This window comes from Amblyomma mixtum, chromosome 4, assembly GCF_055824585.1.
Source record: "Amblyomma mixtum isolate Tamu chromosome 4, ASM5582458v1, whole genome shotgun sequence".
NCBI classification, from domain to species: Eukaryota; Metazoa; Arthropoda; class Arachnida; order Ixodida; family Ixodidae; genus Amblyomma; species Amblyomma mixtum.
In genome coordinates this window covers 96,400,380-96,416,220 of record NC_143015.1, presented here as the reverse complement: position 1 = coordinate 96,416,220, position 15,841 = coordinate 96,400,380, and the positions used below count along the sequence as shown (strand labels likewise).

Sequence of the window (15,841 nt, the reverse complement as noted above, 5' to 3'; positions counted from 1 at the left end):
AGAATACTAAATATGAATTAATGACACACACAAATATACAACAGTGCTTTCTTTGTGAAAAGATCGTCCTCCCACTGCAAGGGCTTTCATTATGCAACACCATAGGCCTTTCTGCACTGGGAATACATATGCAGCTCTGTGGCAAGCAGTGCAGTCACACGCAGAGCAAGGCCAGTTGAAACAAAATAATGATAGTAATTTGTAAACTGGTTTTTCAGGAAAAGAAATGGCGCAGTATCTGTTTCACATATCTCGGTGGCCACCTGAACGGCGCCATAAGGGAAAGTGAAGAAGGTGGGAGCGAAAGAAGAAAGGAATAGTACAGGTCTCTGGAATAATCTCGACCACCTCTTGAAACAAGAATCAAAATTTATTTTCTGTGCAACTGACTTGTTCTGCAGTGTACACTTGACTTGTCAAAAAAAAAATGCAACAAAGCCCATTTAACACAAGGTGACAAAAATTGTTTCTGTCCAAGAAAGGTTCTCTTTCCCGCTGTAGCACACTGAACTACTTTCCAGCAGGTAGTCAAGCAAGCATGCTTCTTCTTCCTCATTATTTTTTCTCCTGAAGCCACGGGCTTGATCCTCTGTACAGATTGATAAGCTCCCAGGCCTTCAGGTGCGGCTTGGTGTAGTTCAAGTTGAGGAAGGCATGCTCGAGGAAGGTCAGGATGCTTCGCGCATCCTTGGGGTACTCTATGTGGAACACCCAGAAGGATGCGAACAGGGCACAGATGCCTCCGAGCAGGGATGACGCAGTGAACAGAAAGTACCCGTCAACGAACACCTCAAAGGTGTCATTGGGGCGCTTCAGCAGACATGGTGCCGGCAGTGTAGCCTCCTGCAAGACGTCGACAGAAGCAACTAAAGTCAGAATGCAAATTTTTATGAATTCTAATGCAGTAAATTCTTGTCAACCCCTATCAATTCAAGAATCCTAATAATTTGTATTGTCGGCGTGACCCCGAACAACACCAATGTTGGTGTATGGCTAGGGTGCCCGCTAATTGGAACGCAGCGAGTCTCGCGTCGGCTAATACGGACAGACTCCCGAAGGGCGGCTGCATTGAGATACGGCGGACATACAAGAGATACTATATAAGGACAAATATATATGATATACGAGATATATACATGATAGATAGATATATGATAAAGAGATATATAATAAATAGATATATAATAAATAGATATATACTATATGGAGATGTTGAGATAAGGTCGAGATACGGCATGGTGCAGCAATGCACACACTCCATTGACATGAGCATGAGGGGAGGCGTGACGGTGATCAAAGAGCCTAGTCTCCAAAAAAAGTCCCATGACCGCATAGTTTAAGTTTGGTTTTTCCGACATTCGACCTCAGGCAGCCTGACCAAGCCCACTGTTTTGACTGCTAATTGGCATGCATCCCTGGTCTTTTTGTTCCCTTTCATTTTTAATCGATGCTTCGACGTCAATGCTAGTTTCCCTCTCTTTCGTCTGCGTGGTCCTTCCAGTGCGCCGAAACTGCGCGCTCGTCACGAGCCGTTCAGGGTTTTTCTGGTAAAGCCTCTCCACACAACGTTGCCACTTGTGAGTGGGTTCCACTGTGACCACACCACATCGTGAAGAGTGCCCAGGAGGCCCCTACTATTACGGAGCAGTTCTGCTCAGACAATGAAAGCGTTCACGCAACAAAGCATTGACGGTACACAGAAAAATAGTCGTTGTTGCACAGTTCTCATCTCAAAACCAGAAGACCATTGCCCAGTTTTTCACAAAGCAGATTTACTACAATGCGAGCTATTTCTGGCTGCTTTTTGGGGGTCATTCAAGAATTCAAACAGTTTTCCTTGCCCAGTGAAGTTCGAATCAACAAGCTCTAGAAGCTGTTCTTAAAGCATGCTCTGCAGAGTGGCCAATACCGCCGTGTTTACTGCATTGAGAATGCTGCAGAGGTTTTCTGAACCAAATATTGATGGAGAAATGCACTCTTAGGCTGCGCCTTTTCAAGTCTGCGTCGAAGTGTTCAGATTTCCGCTAACACCATCGCTCAGGACGGGAACCTCGCTATGGAAAACACTGTAGCTCTTCAATTAAGCGACATGACAAGTGCCCAATAAGTTCCAAAGAAGAAAGTCATGTCCCTTCGTTCACTTCGAGAAGGAAGGTTAAGTGAACCTGTTAGGCATCACAAGACCAATGGCAAAGCAGCACTATATCTGTCCTGATTTGTGTAGAGTTGCTTGTTCGGGGCACGTTAGGTGGTGACATGAACTGAAGCTGGAATTAGGTCACCTTTTCAAGAGAAAGGCTGAAACCTTGAAAGAAAGAAAGCAGAGTAGGAGTCTCAGTCGTGAATTCTTCCTCAAAACCAGCTTTTTACTTGAAAGGTAACAGACTCAAACCTCACTCTGGTGCGTTATTGTAAACACCCCGATAGCGCTGTTTAGCAAATGCCAAATGCTGAACTACGGCCGAACCTCATCGTAATGAACAATGATACAGCAAATCATGACATAAAACAAGCTAAAACTAAGGTTCGGTTGGTACATGTTTTACAAGAGGCAGTATTGGTTACAGCAAAGGTTTTTTTTTTTTGGTATTTGCACAGTGCAAAGTAAGTAAACGAGTAGAGAAAATCTCGAAGAAATGCAATCTTCCAATCGTCTTAATCACTCGCTCCATAAAATTGTTTTCATCACTCACGGATGGATGGATGGAAGATAAGAGCGTCGTCCCCTTTGAAACAGGGTAGTGGCAGTTGTCACCACGGTCAGCTTCTTTTATTTCTACTTTTTTAACGGTGTAATAAATCAGCCTATAAATTGTTGTCGTATGGTAGCCCCATCTGTAGGGCAGTAAAAGTGCCACCAACAGCTGAATGGACATGATCGAACCGTCACTCTCATGGAGGAACTTTCCTACATGGTTCCCTTGTTTGCTTTGTTGCCTTCGCATGTGAAGCACAAAGGGGCAGCTACATGCAGACTTCAAGTGGGAACTTCGTTTTGAGTGCAGAGCAATGCCGATCCTAGTAATGTTCAGCGAAGCAACGATACAACTTGGTAAAGACCACTGTTGCTTGCATCCATTGCTCGCCTCGGAAGCACTACGATAGTGACAATGCTGGGTGGCGTTGCATGCACCATGGGCTTTTGTTCAGTGCTCCAGTGGCCTGGCTCAGTAAATAATCTCAATGTGTCACTGTGCTGACCTTGTAAACACACTCTTGCACTGCGCAGCGAGTGTCTGCGCCACAAGCAGCAGCTGTACAGCTGGTTTAGTTCGGTTTATGGGGGTTTAACATCCCAAAGTGACTCAGGCTGTGAGGGACGCCGTAGTGAAGGGCTCAGAATAATTTCGACCACCCAAAGTTCTTTGACCTGCACCGACATCACACAGTATGGAGGCCTCTAGCATTTTGCCTCCATTGAAATGCGATCGCCGCAGCCGGAACCGGGATCGAACTTGTGTCTTCCGGTCAGCAGCCGAGCACCGTAACCACTGAGCCACTGCAGCAGCTCGCAGCTGTATTGCAATGATTATGTGGCAAACTTTATACTTCCCAATGTCCGAAGGAGCCACCAAACCAAGCTCACGTCATACTTTAAATAAACGGTATTCTGCAAGTGGACACTATCATTCTTTATGCCACAAGCTGCACACACTTTTCTTTTGTCATCACTAGGGCCTGGAAATTTAGGCACTAAAGAACCCCGAAAAAGGCAGGCATCTAGGCTCTAAAAAATGCCGAAATAGGCGCTGTAAAGCAGAAATAGGCGCCTTAAATAATACTCTTTATTCATAAGTACAAGATTTGCCAGTCAATCACGGATTGTACGCAGTCCTCAACTGAAGCAATAAAGCGCATTCTCAGGTTTTCGAACTTGAAGCGCCTTCCGTTTTCGCTAAGCATAGCTTTGTACTTTGAAAAGCTTCTTTCGACGTCACATGAAGTTAGTGGCGCGAACCTAAAACATGAGTTGATAAGGGCTCAGGCCTTCAGGTGATGTGGCCGTATCGTCTCCGCGTAGAAATTCTCTGATTTGGGAAATTGTTTCTAGGCATCTATTTTTTCTTCCAATTGTTGCATTTTCGTAGAAGCAGTAGCGCCCTTTACTTCCAGTCCCCGAAGTGCTGCTGGTACTTCTGACACTACCTTCAATGATTCATCTATTCAGTGTCCAGCCTTTTCCAACTTTGTTATCCTTTCCGTCAGTGTTGCAGTAGTTTGCACTAATGTATGTCAGGCCTCTTTCCAAACTCGCCTCTTGGTACACTTCGAGAAAAACATTTCGTTACACTACGTTCACGCTACACTTCGAGAAAAACGTTCGGCGAGACCCGCGCCTTTTGTGAGTGCATAGGTGCGCTCCTTTCATCATACTTAGACAGATGTCTCAAAATTGAAAACTGCACCGAGGACCGAAATGCCGGATTTAGGCATTTATAGGCAAAAACTACGGTTAAATAGTAAGTATTTCCTAAAAAATGACAAAAAGGCAGGCAAGTGCAAAAATCCCGCGTTTAGGCATTTATAGGCTTGTTTAGGCAAATGCCTAAATAAAGTTCCGGGCCCTAGTCATCACGGATTACAAGGCAAGGTTTCACGTGTTTATGATCGTGCTTTCTTGTATAGCTTAGTGTTCTCTTTAGTCTGAGTGCACTTCACTCAGAGTGAGTAGATTTGTTAATGCGAATTTATGTGCCTACTTTCAAGAAAATATCGAATACAGTAAACAAGTTCTTACTTAACTTTCACTTTGTTACAATGACGCCTGACAGTGTATGGTGCTGTTCAAAAGATGCTATAGACTATTTGATTAAAGCTTGGTCTGAGAGCTCCACAACTGCTACCTTGAAATGGTACCTTCATTTTATACTTATCTTCAACATCTCATTCACATTATCTTGAACTTCTCATACACATTGGGTGAGATACGAGATTCTATTCAACCAACCCACCTCTGCGAGAAGAGCACTCATCTTCTCCCTGCATCTTTTTGCGATGGCGTCCAGCACCACCAGCAAAATGTCTGCGAGGAGAAAAAAGAAAATGGGAATTGGGCAAAACATACAAACAAAGTCATTTGTGAGCCCTACTGCTTACGGGCAGAAAGATTTTAACAATGTATGAACAAGCTCTTTGTCAATGCCAACAGTGCCAGGCCATGGATACAAACAGATTTGCTTGCCTCGGAAAGTTTAAAAGCAAATGAAATGCTCACAACTACAGCCAGGGCACTGAACTGAATATGCTTATGGACAACCATTCTGCGTTGAGTTACATGAACATAGTTTTAATATGTCAGCTGTGGTGAGTGTGAGTACCGCAGAAGTTTCGTTAGTATGTGCAGGCAGCCAGGAACTTTTGAATCTTCTGGGATATTATTGGCATCCGGCTCTAACTTCGTTAAGAGGGCAAACGCTGCAGAAAAGCCTACATTCGATGCTTGAGGCAATTACCGCAATGATCTCTAACTTTAACTGCGAGTCGAGATCAAATTTCTCACCAAAAGAATGAAAAGGCAAAAAACGCACTACATCTCGCATTCAAAAAAGCTCTCTTTATGATGATGGATGGACAGACTGGTGAGCAGGCTGGCATGTGAAATTTCGACCCTCGCAAAAAGAAAAATCTGTCGAAACTTTTTTTTTTTCCCCTGTATAATGAACCCTCCCTCCAAACTATGTCAATTTTTCTGGGGGAAAAAAAAATAAAATGCATTACGTGAGTAAATACGCTACTAGGCTCCCCTCCAATGCTGTAGCTCATGTACTGCAACACACATCGCCTTGTGCACCATGCCCCTTCCACGCAGTTTCGTCTGCATTTTTATCGTACAAACAGTGCCCTAGATGGCAGCAGCAGTATCCTGGCTCACTGTCAAGCTCGCCGAGCGAGCCACCAGCACTGCTGGTGAAGCGGCGGTACGGAGTGTCACGCAACATGCAGTACTGCCGCTCCACTCCCCCCACCCCTTGACTCTGATTGGTGACCGCGGAGTAACCCACGCCACCCGTCGCCTCCCACCATCTCCCTCCTGGAGTGGATTTCCCTCTCTCCATTTTGCCACCTGCCGACATAGACAGGTGTGCTGAGGACGCCGACAAAGCGAAACCGAGGAACAAGCTAAGAGCTAATGCTCTAGACAGCTGTGTTATGACAGATCACTTACAGCATTCTAGCACATAGAGTCAACTAAACAAAATTTCAAATCTCGGCAACCGGGCATTTTAGAGCTCCTTCAAACAGCACTGCCATTGAGGTTAAAGGTGCACTGAAGAGGAATCTGAACTCGTCTTTTTGCCGCGGGAACTCAATCTGCACGTTCCGAGCATTCTTGGAAACTTCAAATTATTGCCCTGTGGGGTCGATTTCCCTAATTTAAATCGAATTGCCGTCAAGCTCCTGTCTTTTTTTTTTTTAAATTCCCTGCAAACGGTGGGAGGAGTCAACCAACCTTTCACCCAGTCCCGTGGCGGCTAGCCGCTCTGCCATCGGCGGAGTGATACGTAGTGACCAGCGAAAGCATAGAGTCCGCGCGTATTTTTAATTCCTTGGGCCTAATTTGCAGCTATGTAGTCTCTCACCAGACCTATTTATTCACAGAAACCTAAAAGAAACAAAATAAAAGCGAAAGCAGTCGCCACGCAACTGCCTGAAAGGCACTCCACACGTTGTTCGACTCCTCCCACTGTATGCGGGAATAAAAAAAAAAGGTGGGAGCCCGACGCTAATCCGATTTAAATTAGGGAAATCGGACGCACAGGGCAATAAATCGAAGTTTCTAAGAATGCTGGAAACATGTAGATTGAGTTCCCACAGCAAAAAGACAAGTTCAGACTCCTCTTCAGTGCACCTTTAAGCATCCACACACTCACCACAGTTGGTTTCCGAGATGGCCATGATTTCCTGCGGAGTACCAGTGTTCATCAGCACAAGGAAAAGCCTCTTGATGCCTTTCTCAAAGCACTCGGCAATGTCCACCTTCCAGAGTGCCTTGAACTCTGCAAGCAGCTGCAAGACAGGTTTCACAAAGTTTGAACCACTCACACATTGGTCGAACTCTGAAACACTTTGACTGCAGCGGTCATGAGCCTCTCATTCCAGAGTCACATGAGTGATGTCTGCTTACTTCCTCCTCAACGACAATCCACATCTGCTTTGCACTGCCTTTTGCAATTAATCTATCATACAGTAGACCTCCTTTAAGACAAACTTGAACAGACCATGAAAATTTGTTTTCCTCACCAGAAGTGCGGCCCAGAGAGGATACGTGAGCAATATATGAGTCCGAATAAATTTTACATGAAAACAATGAATGAAATAGCCTTTCAGTAAGATAACTGTACAAGAGAACACTTACTGCTCTACGAACGGAGTGAAAAGTGACGGCATCAAACAGGCTGCTGTCATAACATGTACAGTTGAATCCCGGTACAACGAACGCCGCTTCAACGAAATTTTCGCCACAACGAAGTAATTTGCATTCCCCGTGAAACCCCCATAGGACTTAATGTATTAAAATTCCCTCAAAAACGAAGTACTTTGCGAGCACGTGTTCGCTTCTACGAATTTTTTTTGCGAATTTTCGCGGGTGAGTGGCCCCTCCGTCTTGTCTTTCTTCAGAAGTTGAGTGCTGAAGAGCGACTTTCCCGTTCCCGCCGTTCATTTTTTTGCATCGCAGACTGTTGGGGAGAAGGGGGGGGGGGGGGGGGGGGGGGGGGGGGGTACGCGCACTCAATCGCACATCCTCCTCGCGCACACCCTCGTGGTGTTTTTTTTTTTTTCTCCAGATGCCCACGTGATTTTTGAAGTGACGTCACGCCCCGCTCATTGGCTCTTTGCTGGGCTTCTTCGATTGATGTAGCTCGCTGTCATGGTGCTCGCGGTTTCCTGTCAAGCACGAAAGCGCGTCATGATCACTTGCTAGCGGTGTTGGCTGGTAAGCGTTCGCGGCCTCCAAGCGAAGAGGGGCTCCTCGAAAGCGCGTGTAAAATGCGCCAGCGCACGCCATCTGCTAGCGTCTTCGGCCGCGTCCTCCGTGGCCGCGTCGTCTGCTAGACACCGAGCGCGTTTCAGGCAGTCTGTGTGGACCGGTGGGCGGAGCCATCAGTGGGCGGAGCTTCGTGTCCTGTCGGAGAAAAAAAAAAAGGAAAACGCGAGAGTGCAGGAAGAAGCCGACTCCGCTTCGCCATTTCTTCCTTTGTGTGTGCGCCGTTTAGCGTGGTCTCGTCGCGTCTCTGCTCTGCTGAATTCCTAGGATGTCGCCGCCAGCGAAGAAGCGGAAATTTCTTTCGCTAGAAGAAAAAGCGCGTATTATCGCCGAAGCAGAAAGCGGGAAGAAGTCAATTATTGCCGCAGATTTTGGCATCGCGCCGAGTTCGTTATCAACGATACTGAAGAGCAAAGAAAGCATCGGCAAGGCACTTGCGTCGGGCACTTCAGCTCAACACAAGAAGGTGACGCAGCCAACTTATGAAGAGCTCGATAAGGCTGTCTACACCTGGTTTGTCGAAACGCGAGCCAAGAACATCCCGCTTAGCGGCAGCATTGTTCAGCAGAAGGCCCTCAATTATGCCTGTTTGCTAGGCCTGGATGACTTTAAGGCCAGCACAGGTTGGCTCAATCGCTTCAAAGCGAGGCACAACGTCGTCGGGAAAGTTTTGTGCGGGGAAGCAAGTTCCGCGGACACTGGCGGCGCCTCAGAATGGGTGGTGGCTGACATCATGAGCGGCTACGTGCCGTCCGATATTTATAACGCGGACGAGACGGGCCTCTTTTACGAGATGCTGCCAGCAAGGACACTGGATTTTAAAGGGCAGCGTTGCCAGGGTGGCAAGCACAGCAAGAAAAGAGTGACTGTGCTGCTGTGCACGAATATGGATGGGTCGGACAGGCGTCCCCCGTTAGTTATTGGGAAAAGTGCTAAACCGCGCTGCTTCAAGGGAAACAGAAGCCTTCCCGTCAAGTACGTCGCTAACGGGCGGTCGTGGATGACCCGTGCCATATTTGCGGACTGGCTTAGGCACTTGACCGCGACATGAGCAGGCAGAACCGAAAGGTTTGTTTGCTCTTGGACAATTGTTCTGCCCACCACATCGACGACGTCAAGTTGTCAAGCGTTGAGGTGAGATTCTTCCCGCCTAACTGCACTTCGATCATTCAGCCGCTGGATCAAGGCATTATCAGGAGCGTGAAGTGTGCTTATCGGGAGAGGCTGATTCAGCGTATTCTTTTGAATATCGAGACGGGCAGGGAGACGAAGGTGGACCTCTTCATGGCTCTTCAGATTATAGCTGCTGCGTGGAACGTGACGCGGTCCACCTTGATCAACAACTGCTTCAAGCACGCCGGGTTTGTTCACCAGGAGGCGACCAGCACAGCTGCAGCCGCGGAGGATGACGCTCCATCATCGTCGACTCCGGGGATCAGTACGGCCTGGAAATCCCTCCAGGATGCAGGAAACATCCCCGGCGATATCAAGCTGGACGATTTCCTCAACGCTGATGTGGATGTGCTTGTTTACAAGGAGCTCAGTAATGAGGACATAATTAAAAGTGTTCGCGAGCCAGAAGAGCCGCCGTCCGAAGCTGAAGACGACTCCGCCCAGGATTCATCCGCCTTGGCAACCTCGTCGCAGGTGTTGGATGCCTTCGATCTTATCAGGAAGCTTCTGGGCTCTCACGACGACGACGTTGCGATGGCTCTCATAACAGAGTGTGAGAGTCGCGTGACACCGCTGCTGGCAGCAAAACGCAAGCAGACAAAGCTTACGGACTTCTGGAAATAATTTTTTCTTTTCGCTTGACTCGTCGGCTGATCCCGGGCTCGCCCAACGCCGCCTCTCCTCCTCCTCTTCTTTCAAAGCTCCTTTGGCAGCTTTTTTTTTTCAACGGTCCCTCTCGGGGCCACCAATCACGCTTCGGCAGAGCATGCAGGCACGATGCTTCCCGCTGTCTCTCACTCGAGTTCCTCTCTCTACACCAATTCGCCTATGCGCAGACACATGGTGCAGTCGTTTCGCGCCACGCACTTTCACGTGCGCGGCGACGTAAGAACAGTCGTGTCACGTCATAAAAACAATTGTCTGTCTGTAATTTCTCGACAACGAAATTCCGCGACAGCGAAATTTTTCGTACGCCCCGCCGATTTCGTTGTGGCGGGATTAAACTGTACTTGAAAACAGCTCTGGTCTAGTCCTAATCTAGCTGGCTAGCTGTACAGCAAAGGCTCTGAAATCAAATGACTGTTTTTTTTTCCCTTCTATAGTATCGCTTCTCACCAGTGCTGCTGTTACATCCAAATAATGCAAGAAAGTACACCACAGGTCTTTCTGTCTGTCACACTCGAAGTGCGTGTACCATCAATATCTGGCCATGTAACACTTCACAATGTAACCCCTTTCATGCAGCTGCTACCTGAACAGGCAACTCCAGCATACTTTTCCTGTCTTCTTTTTTGTTCTAAACAACCTGACCCTCTTGAGCCCTCCGGATCCGTTCGGAAGCTCCACTAAACAATCCAGAGCCCTCCACGACTGCATCCCTCATAGCCTAGGTGTTACTCAAGACCAATCAACCTCACAATTTTTTGCATCTTCAACTTAAGTTTAGGAGTAACTCGAGAATTCACTGTTGAGTGCAAAGTGACTGTTCCCTTCAATATTGGAGCCAGCTGTACATGCAGCACGAGCAGCACCAGCAACTACAGGGGACTTACGGAGGATTCCTGCCTGTAAACGGGGAAGGCCACAATGGCCTGTTCGATGGGCATCTCCTTGATACGGTCGTGCCTCCTCTTCGACTCAAGCAGCTGGCTGAGCTCAGAAAAGCCGCTGTCTACGGCCGCGGCAGAAGTCTCCGGGTCGCCGTGCTGTGAAGTCATGAGCTTGGTTGACAGAAGCTTCCGGTCAAGGTACTGAAAGTGCCGATGAAACAGTACGCACGATTGGTACCAAGCAGATGCAGTATGCCTCTGAGAGCAGCCAAGTAGTTACTGAAGATTGTGTTAGTAAACAGAAATTTCATTCCGTTCTACAAAACAAGCCACACACTACTCTCAGATCTGAACAGGAGCTCTGCTAAGTTAGTGAGGCAGATTGAATGGCAAGAAAGAATTGGGTGCGACTGCAGTCCAATGACCTTTCGGGAAATCCCCAAAATGGCGCTAGTTTGCAATAGAGACCAATCACACAGCTGCTACTGACGCCAATCGCTGATAGTGAGTAAACCTGCACAGATTTCTCTGGGGCTATGCCAACATTTTGTGCTCCACCTACTAACTACAGTTGAACCTCAATGATGTGATGGCACTTGATATAAATTTCAGAATGATTCGAATTTGCGACATTCCCCAGCCAGAGTGCACTGTGCACAGCGTACAAAATTCCAGTGTTCTGAACCCTCTCCTGCGCCGCTACGGATGATGCAAATGCACGAGCCACGAGCCCACCCTCCAGCACCAAGTGCTGCCACATGACATGACACCACTGACAACTTGAAGTTGTAAGCAATGCTGATGAAGACAACTACTGCAGGAGGGGTGAACTGAGATTCGCGACAATACAAATGATGCATGGCTTCAACATTCTCAGGTGCTGCATCACAGCCAAGGATGTTCGAGAAAACACGTCAGCACATTCTAACAGCTCACAGGCAGGTAGACCTCACATATGCAAGCTCGGCAGCTACAAGCAAATTTTTGAGAATAGACTTCTTGTTGTTCAACATTCAAATTTCAGCTAATGCAAATAATTTTAATGGGAACTGTACCACCAAGATGTGACAAACAGTACTTCTGTCTTTCTGGTAGCAAATGCCATCCTTAGCCTTTACAAACATTCAATGACTTTTTAAAAAAATTGCAGCCGCCTGTCACAACTCACAGAGCAAGCTGCAAATGCCTAGTACGACTCACTAAATAAATAGTCCTAGACATGTACCAATTGCACTGGTGGTTTAAATGCAGCTTGAGCTCTTGGACATACTGCAGAATCTCGCTGAAACAAATCTCACAGGGTCATGAAAAAATTAGCCTCATCTGAAATTTGTAACATCCAAAACAAACAAGATCCATATGCAGAAACATGGCAAATACTTTTATGCAGACCTGTAAATGGCTGACAGGATTTACTTGCGGGCGCACGCCGCTGCTGACTGCTCGCGGTGCATGTTGTGCAGCATCAGCACACTACACCCGTTGCTTTCAGTTGGCACACACAGGCCAAGAGAAACCTCACTTCGTGGTTTGCGGGGTTTAACATCTCCAAGCAGCACATGGGCTATGAGGGACGCCGTAGTGGACAGCTGCGGATTAATTTAGACCACCTGACCACCTGGGGGTCCTTAAACGTGCACTGACATCACACAGCACACGGGCACCACTTTTGCCAGCTAGTGTAACGCTGAAGTTTTCAATGGCCACTGCACAAGACAAGGTCTTAAAGCCACAGAAATTACCAGTAAGTGTGGATTTGTTTGACTATTGTTTGGGAGTGACTCACCACAATGGCTTAGTGGCCTCAGCAGCTGCTGCTAAGCCAAGGGTTGCCAGATTGACAAGCGACCACCTCAGCTGCATTTCGATGGAGGCAAAATTCCGAAAACGCTCGTATGCTTTGTGACGTAGGCGCACATTAAAGAACCCTGGGTGGTCAAGATTCATTACTCCACAGCCCTCGACTACGACATCTTTCATAGCCAACATGCAGCTTGCATACCATACTGTATCAGTTAGGAAACCCGTGCACTAGACCACTCTTCCACTCCCACAATACCCAAAGCCAGTTGTGTTCCAACACTCACCACAGCACGAGAGGCGCGCCGAACGGTCTCCTTCTCTGTCTTGTCGTCAGCTTTTTTCTGCGTCAAGCGCCGGGCGGCGATGGACGACGACCACTTGCCCCCAATCTCGTACATGTTCAACACGTCGTCTGGCAGTTGGCGCCGGACGTTCTTGAACTTCGCTCTCAGCCTACTGATCCACAATTGCTGCAGGCAGAAGGAGTCAAAGCATTTCGATGCATCCACATTGAACCACAAATGGAAGCAAGCGCACAAAACAGCGCAGGACAGGCGTGAATACAGCCGATACTCAATAACTGGTAATCAAAGAGGGGCAAACGTTTCTTCGAATTATGCAGAATTTGAACTAAGGGAGGGTGGGGGAATCCCCTAACAGAGAGATTTCAAATAAGGCAGTAATTATGTAATTATTCGTTACCGTCCACCCAATTGCAGCCATACAGCCCCAAAATGAAGCTGTACAGCTTTCATAGAAACTTTGTAGTGAAAGAATCGCAAAGCTCTATTCAAGAACTGCACATTCACAACTAAAACACAACCACGCAAGTGTATTAAAAACGACCAAATGTTTTAGATACCCCTGGCATTAATGGGACCAGAGCGCCCGTTTTAATAAAAGAGATGTTCAAATTAAGCAAGTTCCAATTAAAGAGAGCTCATTGTAGATGAAACCTGCTCTTAGCACAGTGCATATTATAATCTAAATATTCCTCATTTCAACTAATACACTGTGGAATTATTGGACAATTAGGACTTTTTGAAGACATTTTTCTATAGGTAACACTAATTTCGCACTGATAATATCTGCAAGATCCAACGAGTGGCAGAAGTATAATCTAACACAGGGGTTTTAAACCCTTCCAGCCTCGGTTTCGAGCCACAGTGGTTTTTAAAATATGCTGAGGAACTCCGCGTGCCTTGGCTTCCGTTCCAGGTAGAAATGTGGATGGGTTTAGGTGCTCAGGAAACCCCAAAAAGCGTTCCAAAGAACCCCGGGGTTTCGCAGAATCCAGTTTGAGAACCTCTGGTCTATACACATCTTGAATGTTACCACAATCATTTTGGCTAAAGAACACTCGAAAAAAAAAAAAAATTTTTTCTTTTGGGACGGCAAGTCAAGTCTCCGATGAAAGCGATACCACAGGATAGAAGAGCCGTGTGGCTATTTAACTTAAGCACATGCATTTCGTTCAGCCTTTCTGAAAAAATAAACTGCATTGAAGCACTTTAATCTGAGTACAGATCAAGCCTAAAATGATCGCCTCTAAATCGCATCAGAATGCACTATGGGGCACCAATGATGTCATCTGACCCTAGAGCTTCTTTCCAAGTGCATCAGACTGGTAGAAAAGCCTGCTAAAGATAACAAAGAGAAACTTACTTTGTCCCCTGTGTTTGAACACTGTACTTTGTGTCACCAGCACAAAGTAACAAATCCAATAGTATGTTTACAGGGGTATACTCTGCCTGTCGAATCCGCTGACTCCCCATATTCAAAGGGCCTTCAAGCTAAGAGTGGCTGGTGATCAAAGTTACAAAGAAATTTTTTATCTCCAGGTGAGGATATAGCAACTAAACGCACTTTACCTGTTTAAGTACCGAGCATCATATATTGCGCTTATGGAATTAACTGCAATGACATCAGCCCAGAGCTGATTCAAACCTGTATCTCATGTCTTTCACAGGTAAGAAGTACAAAAACCTGTACTGTATTGCGAGAGGGCCACCCCTAGGTTGATTAATGAATTGGGCAGCAGTTGGAAGAAATTTTTCTGTCCGAGTGCTCAGAAACGCCTACTCTGCACAAACTCTGTGCCTTCAATAATCCGCAAAACGGACATAAAACTTGACCCCACATGCTGACAAGTTGTTCAAGTAATAGAAAGAGACCGTAAGAGACTGTCAGATTAATGGACTCCCAAAAGCATAGGAATTCGTTTCCAAAAATAAAGGAAGAAAATTTCCTAATCAGAACAGCAACCATCATCATCATATCATCACCATCAGCCTGACTACACTCACTGCAGAACAAAGGCCTCTCCCACGTCTCTCCAACTAACCCTGTCCTTTGCTAGTTGCGGCCACCGTAGCCCCGCGAACTTCTTAATCTCATCCGCCCAAGTAACTTTCTGCCGTTCCCCTGCTACGTTTGCCTTCTCTTGGAATCCACTCCGTCACCCTTAACTCTTTCCCTACTGCACCCATTGAGCATCGTTAGCCCGCTAACGATCATTTCATGCCGATTTCAGAACCTTCTACGTTGCTAATGACCACGCTGCAGATGTAGCAAAGTTTTGTTTCTGATGTAGTTTTCGTTTGATCCACGAAGGGACACTTTCTAACGCGCTGCAAAGAAATGAAGACGTGGACCTGCGCTCATTGCCCGCCATGTTGCCCGCAGATGATGCCTTCGCCGCTCGACTTCGGAGCCTTCCGCGTTGCTTACAGGCACGATGCGCATCTGGCTAATAGCTGGCGAACTGAAGTTTTGTTTCCGATATAGTTTTTTTTTTCCCCTACAAAACTGCATTTTTTGAACGTGCTTCGAAGAGGCGGTACTATCGAAGTCGCTTGGCAGCCTCCACATGCGCGCCCTGCGCTCTAAAACATAGCAAATCTCAGGACTCCATTCGTCTTTTCAATGAGTGATTGAGTGAGTGATTGAGTGAGTGATTGATTGAGTGAGTGATTGATTGAGTGAGAGTGATTGAGTGAGTGTGAGTGATTGATTGAGTGAGTGTGAGTGAGTGAGAGTGAGTGAGTGTAAGTGAGTGAGTGAGTGAGAGTGAGTGAGTGTGAGAGTGAGTGAGTGTGAGAGTGAGTGAGTGTGAGAGTGAGTGAGTGAGTGTCAGTGAGTGAGTGAGTGAGTGAGAGTGAGTGAGTGTCAGTGAGTGAGTGAGTGAGAGTGAGTGAGTGTCAGTGAGTGAGTGAGTGTCAGTGAGTGAGTGAGTGTCAGTGAGTGAGTGAGTGATTTAACTGAGTGAGTGATTTAATTGAAGACCTGTGCTACAACAAGCCTGAAAATGTTGCAAGACACTGAAGAT

General features: G+C 46.7%; 1 protein-coding gene across 3 annotated transcripts in view; it reads right to left on the bottom strand.

Moving 5' to 3' along the window:
• Positions 1-349: 349 nt before the first annotated feature.
• LOC149347514 (uncharacterized) overlaps positions 350-15,841 on the bottom strand; it is a 59,033-nt gene continuing 43,541 nt past the window's right edge. For 2 of the 3 annotated variants that reach the window (XM_089587155.1, XM_089587156.1), the window contains exons 11-15: positions 12,798-12,983; positions 10,714-10,911; positions 6,873-7,008; positions 4,953-5,023; positions 350-843 (exon numbers count right to left, since the gene is read on the bottom strand). In XM_089587155.1, the coding sequence (XP_089443281.1) occupies positions 556-843; positions 4,953-5,023; positions 6,873-7,008; positions 10,714-10,911; positions 12,798-12,983 (879 nt within the window). In that variant the 3' untranslated portion in view covers positions 350-555. The remainder of the gene's footprint in view (positions 844-4,952; positions 5,024-6,872; positions 7,009-10,713; positions 10,912-12,797; positions 12,984-15,841) is intronic. The other variant, XM_089587157.1, reaches the window with a different exon arrangement.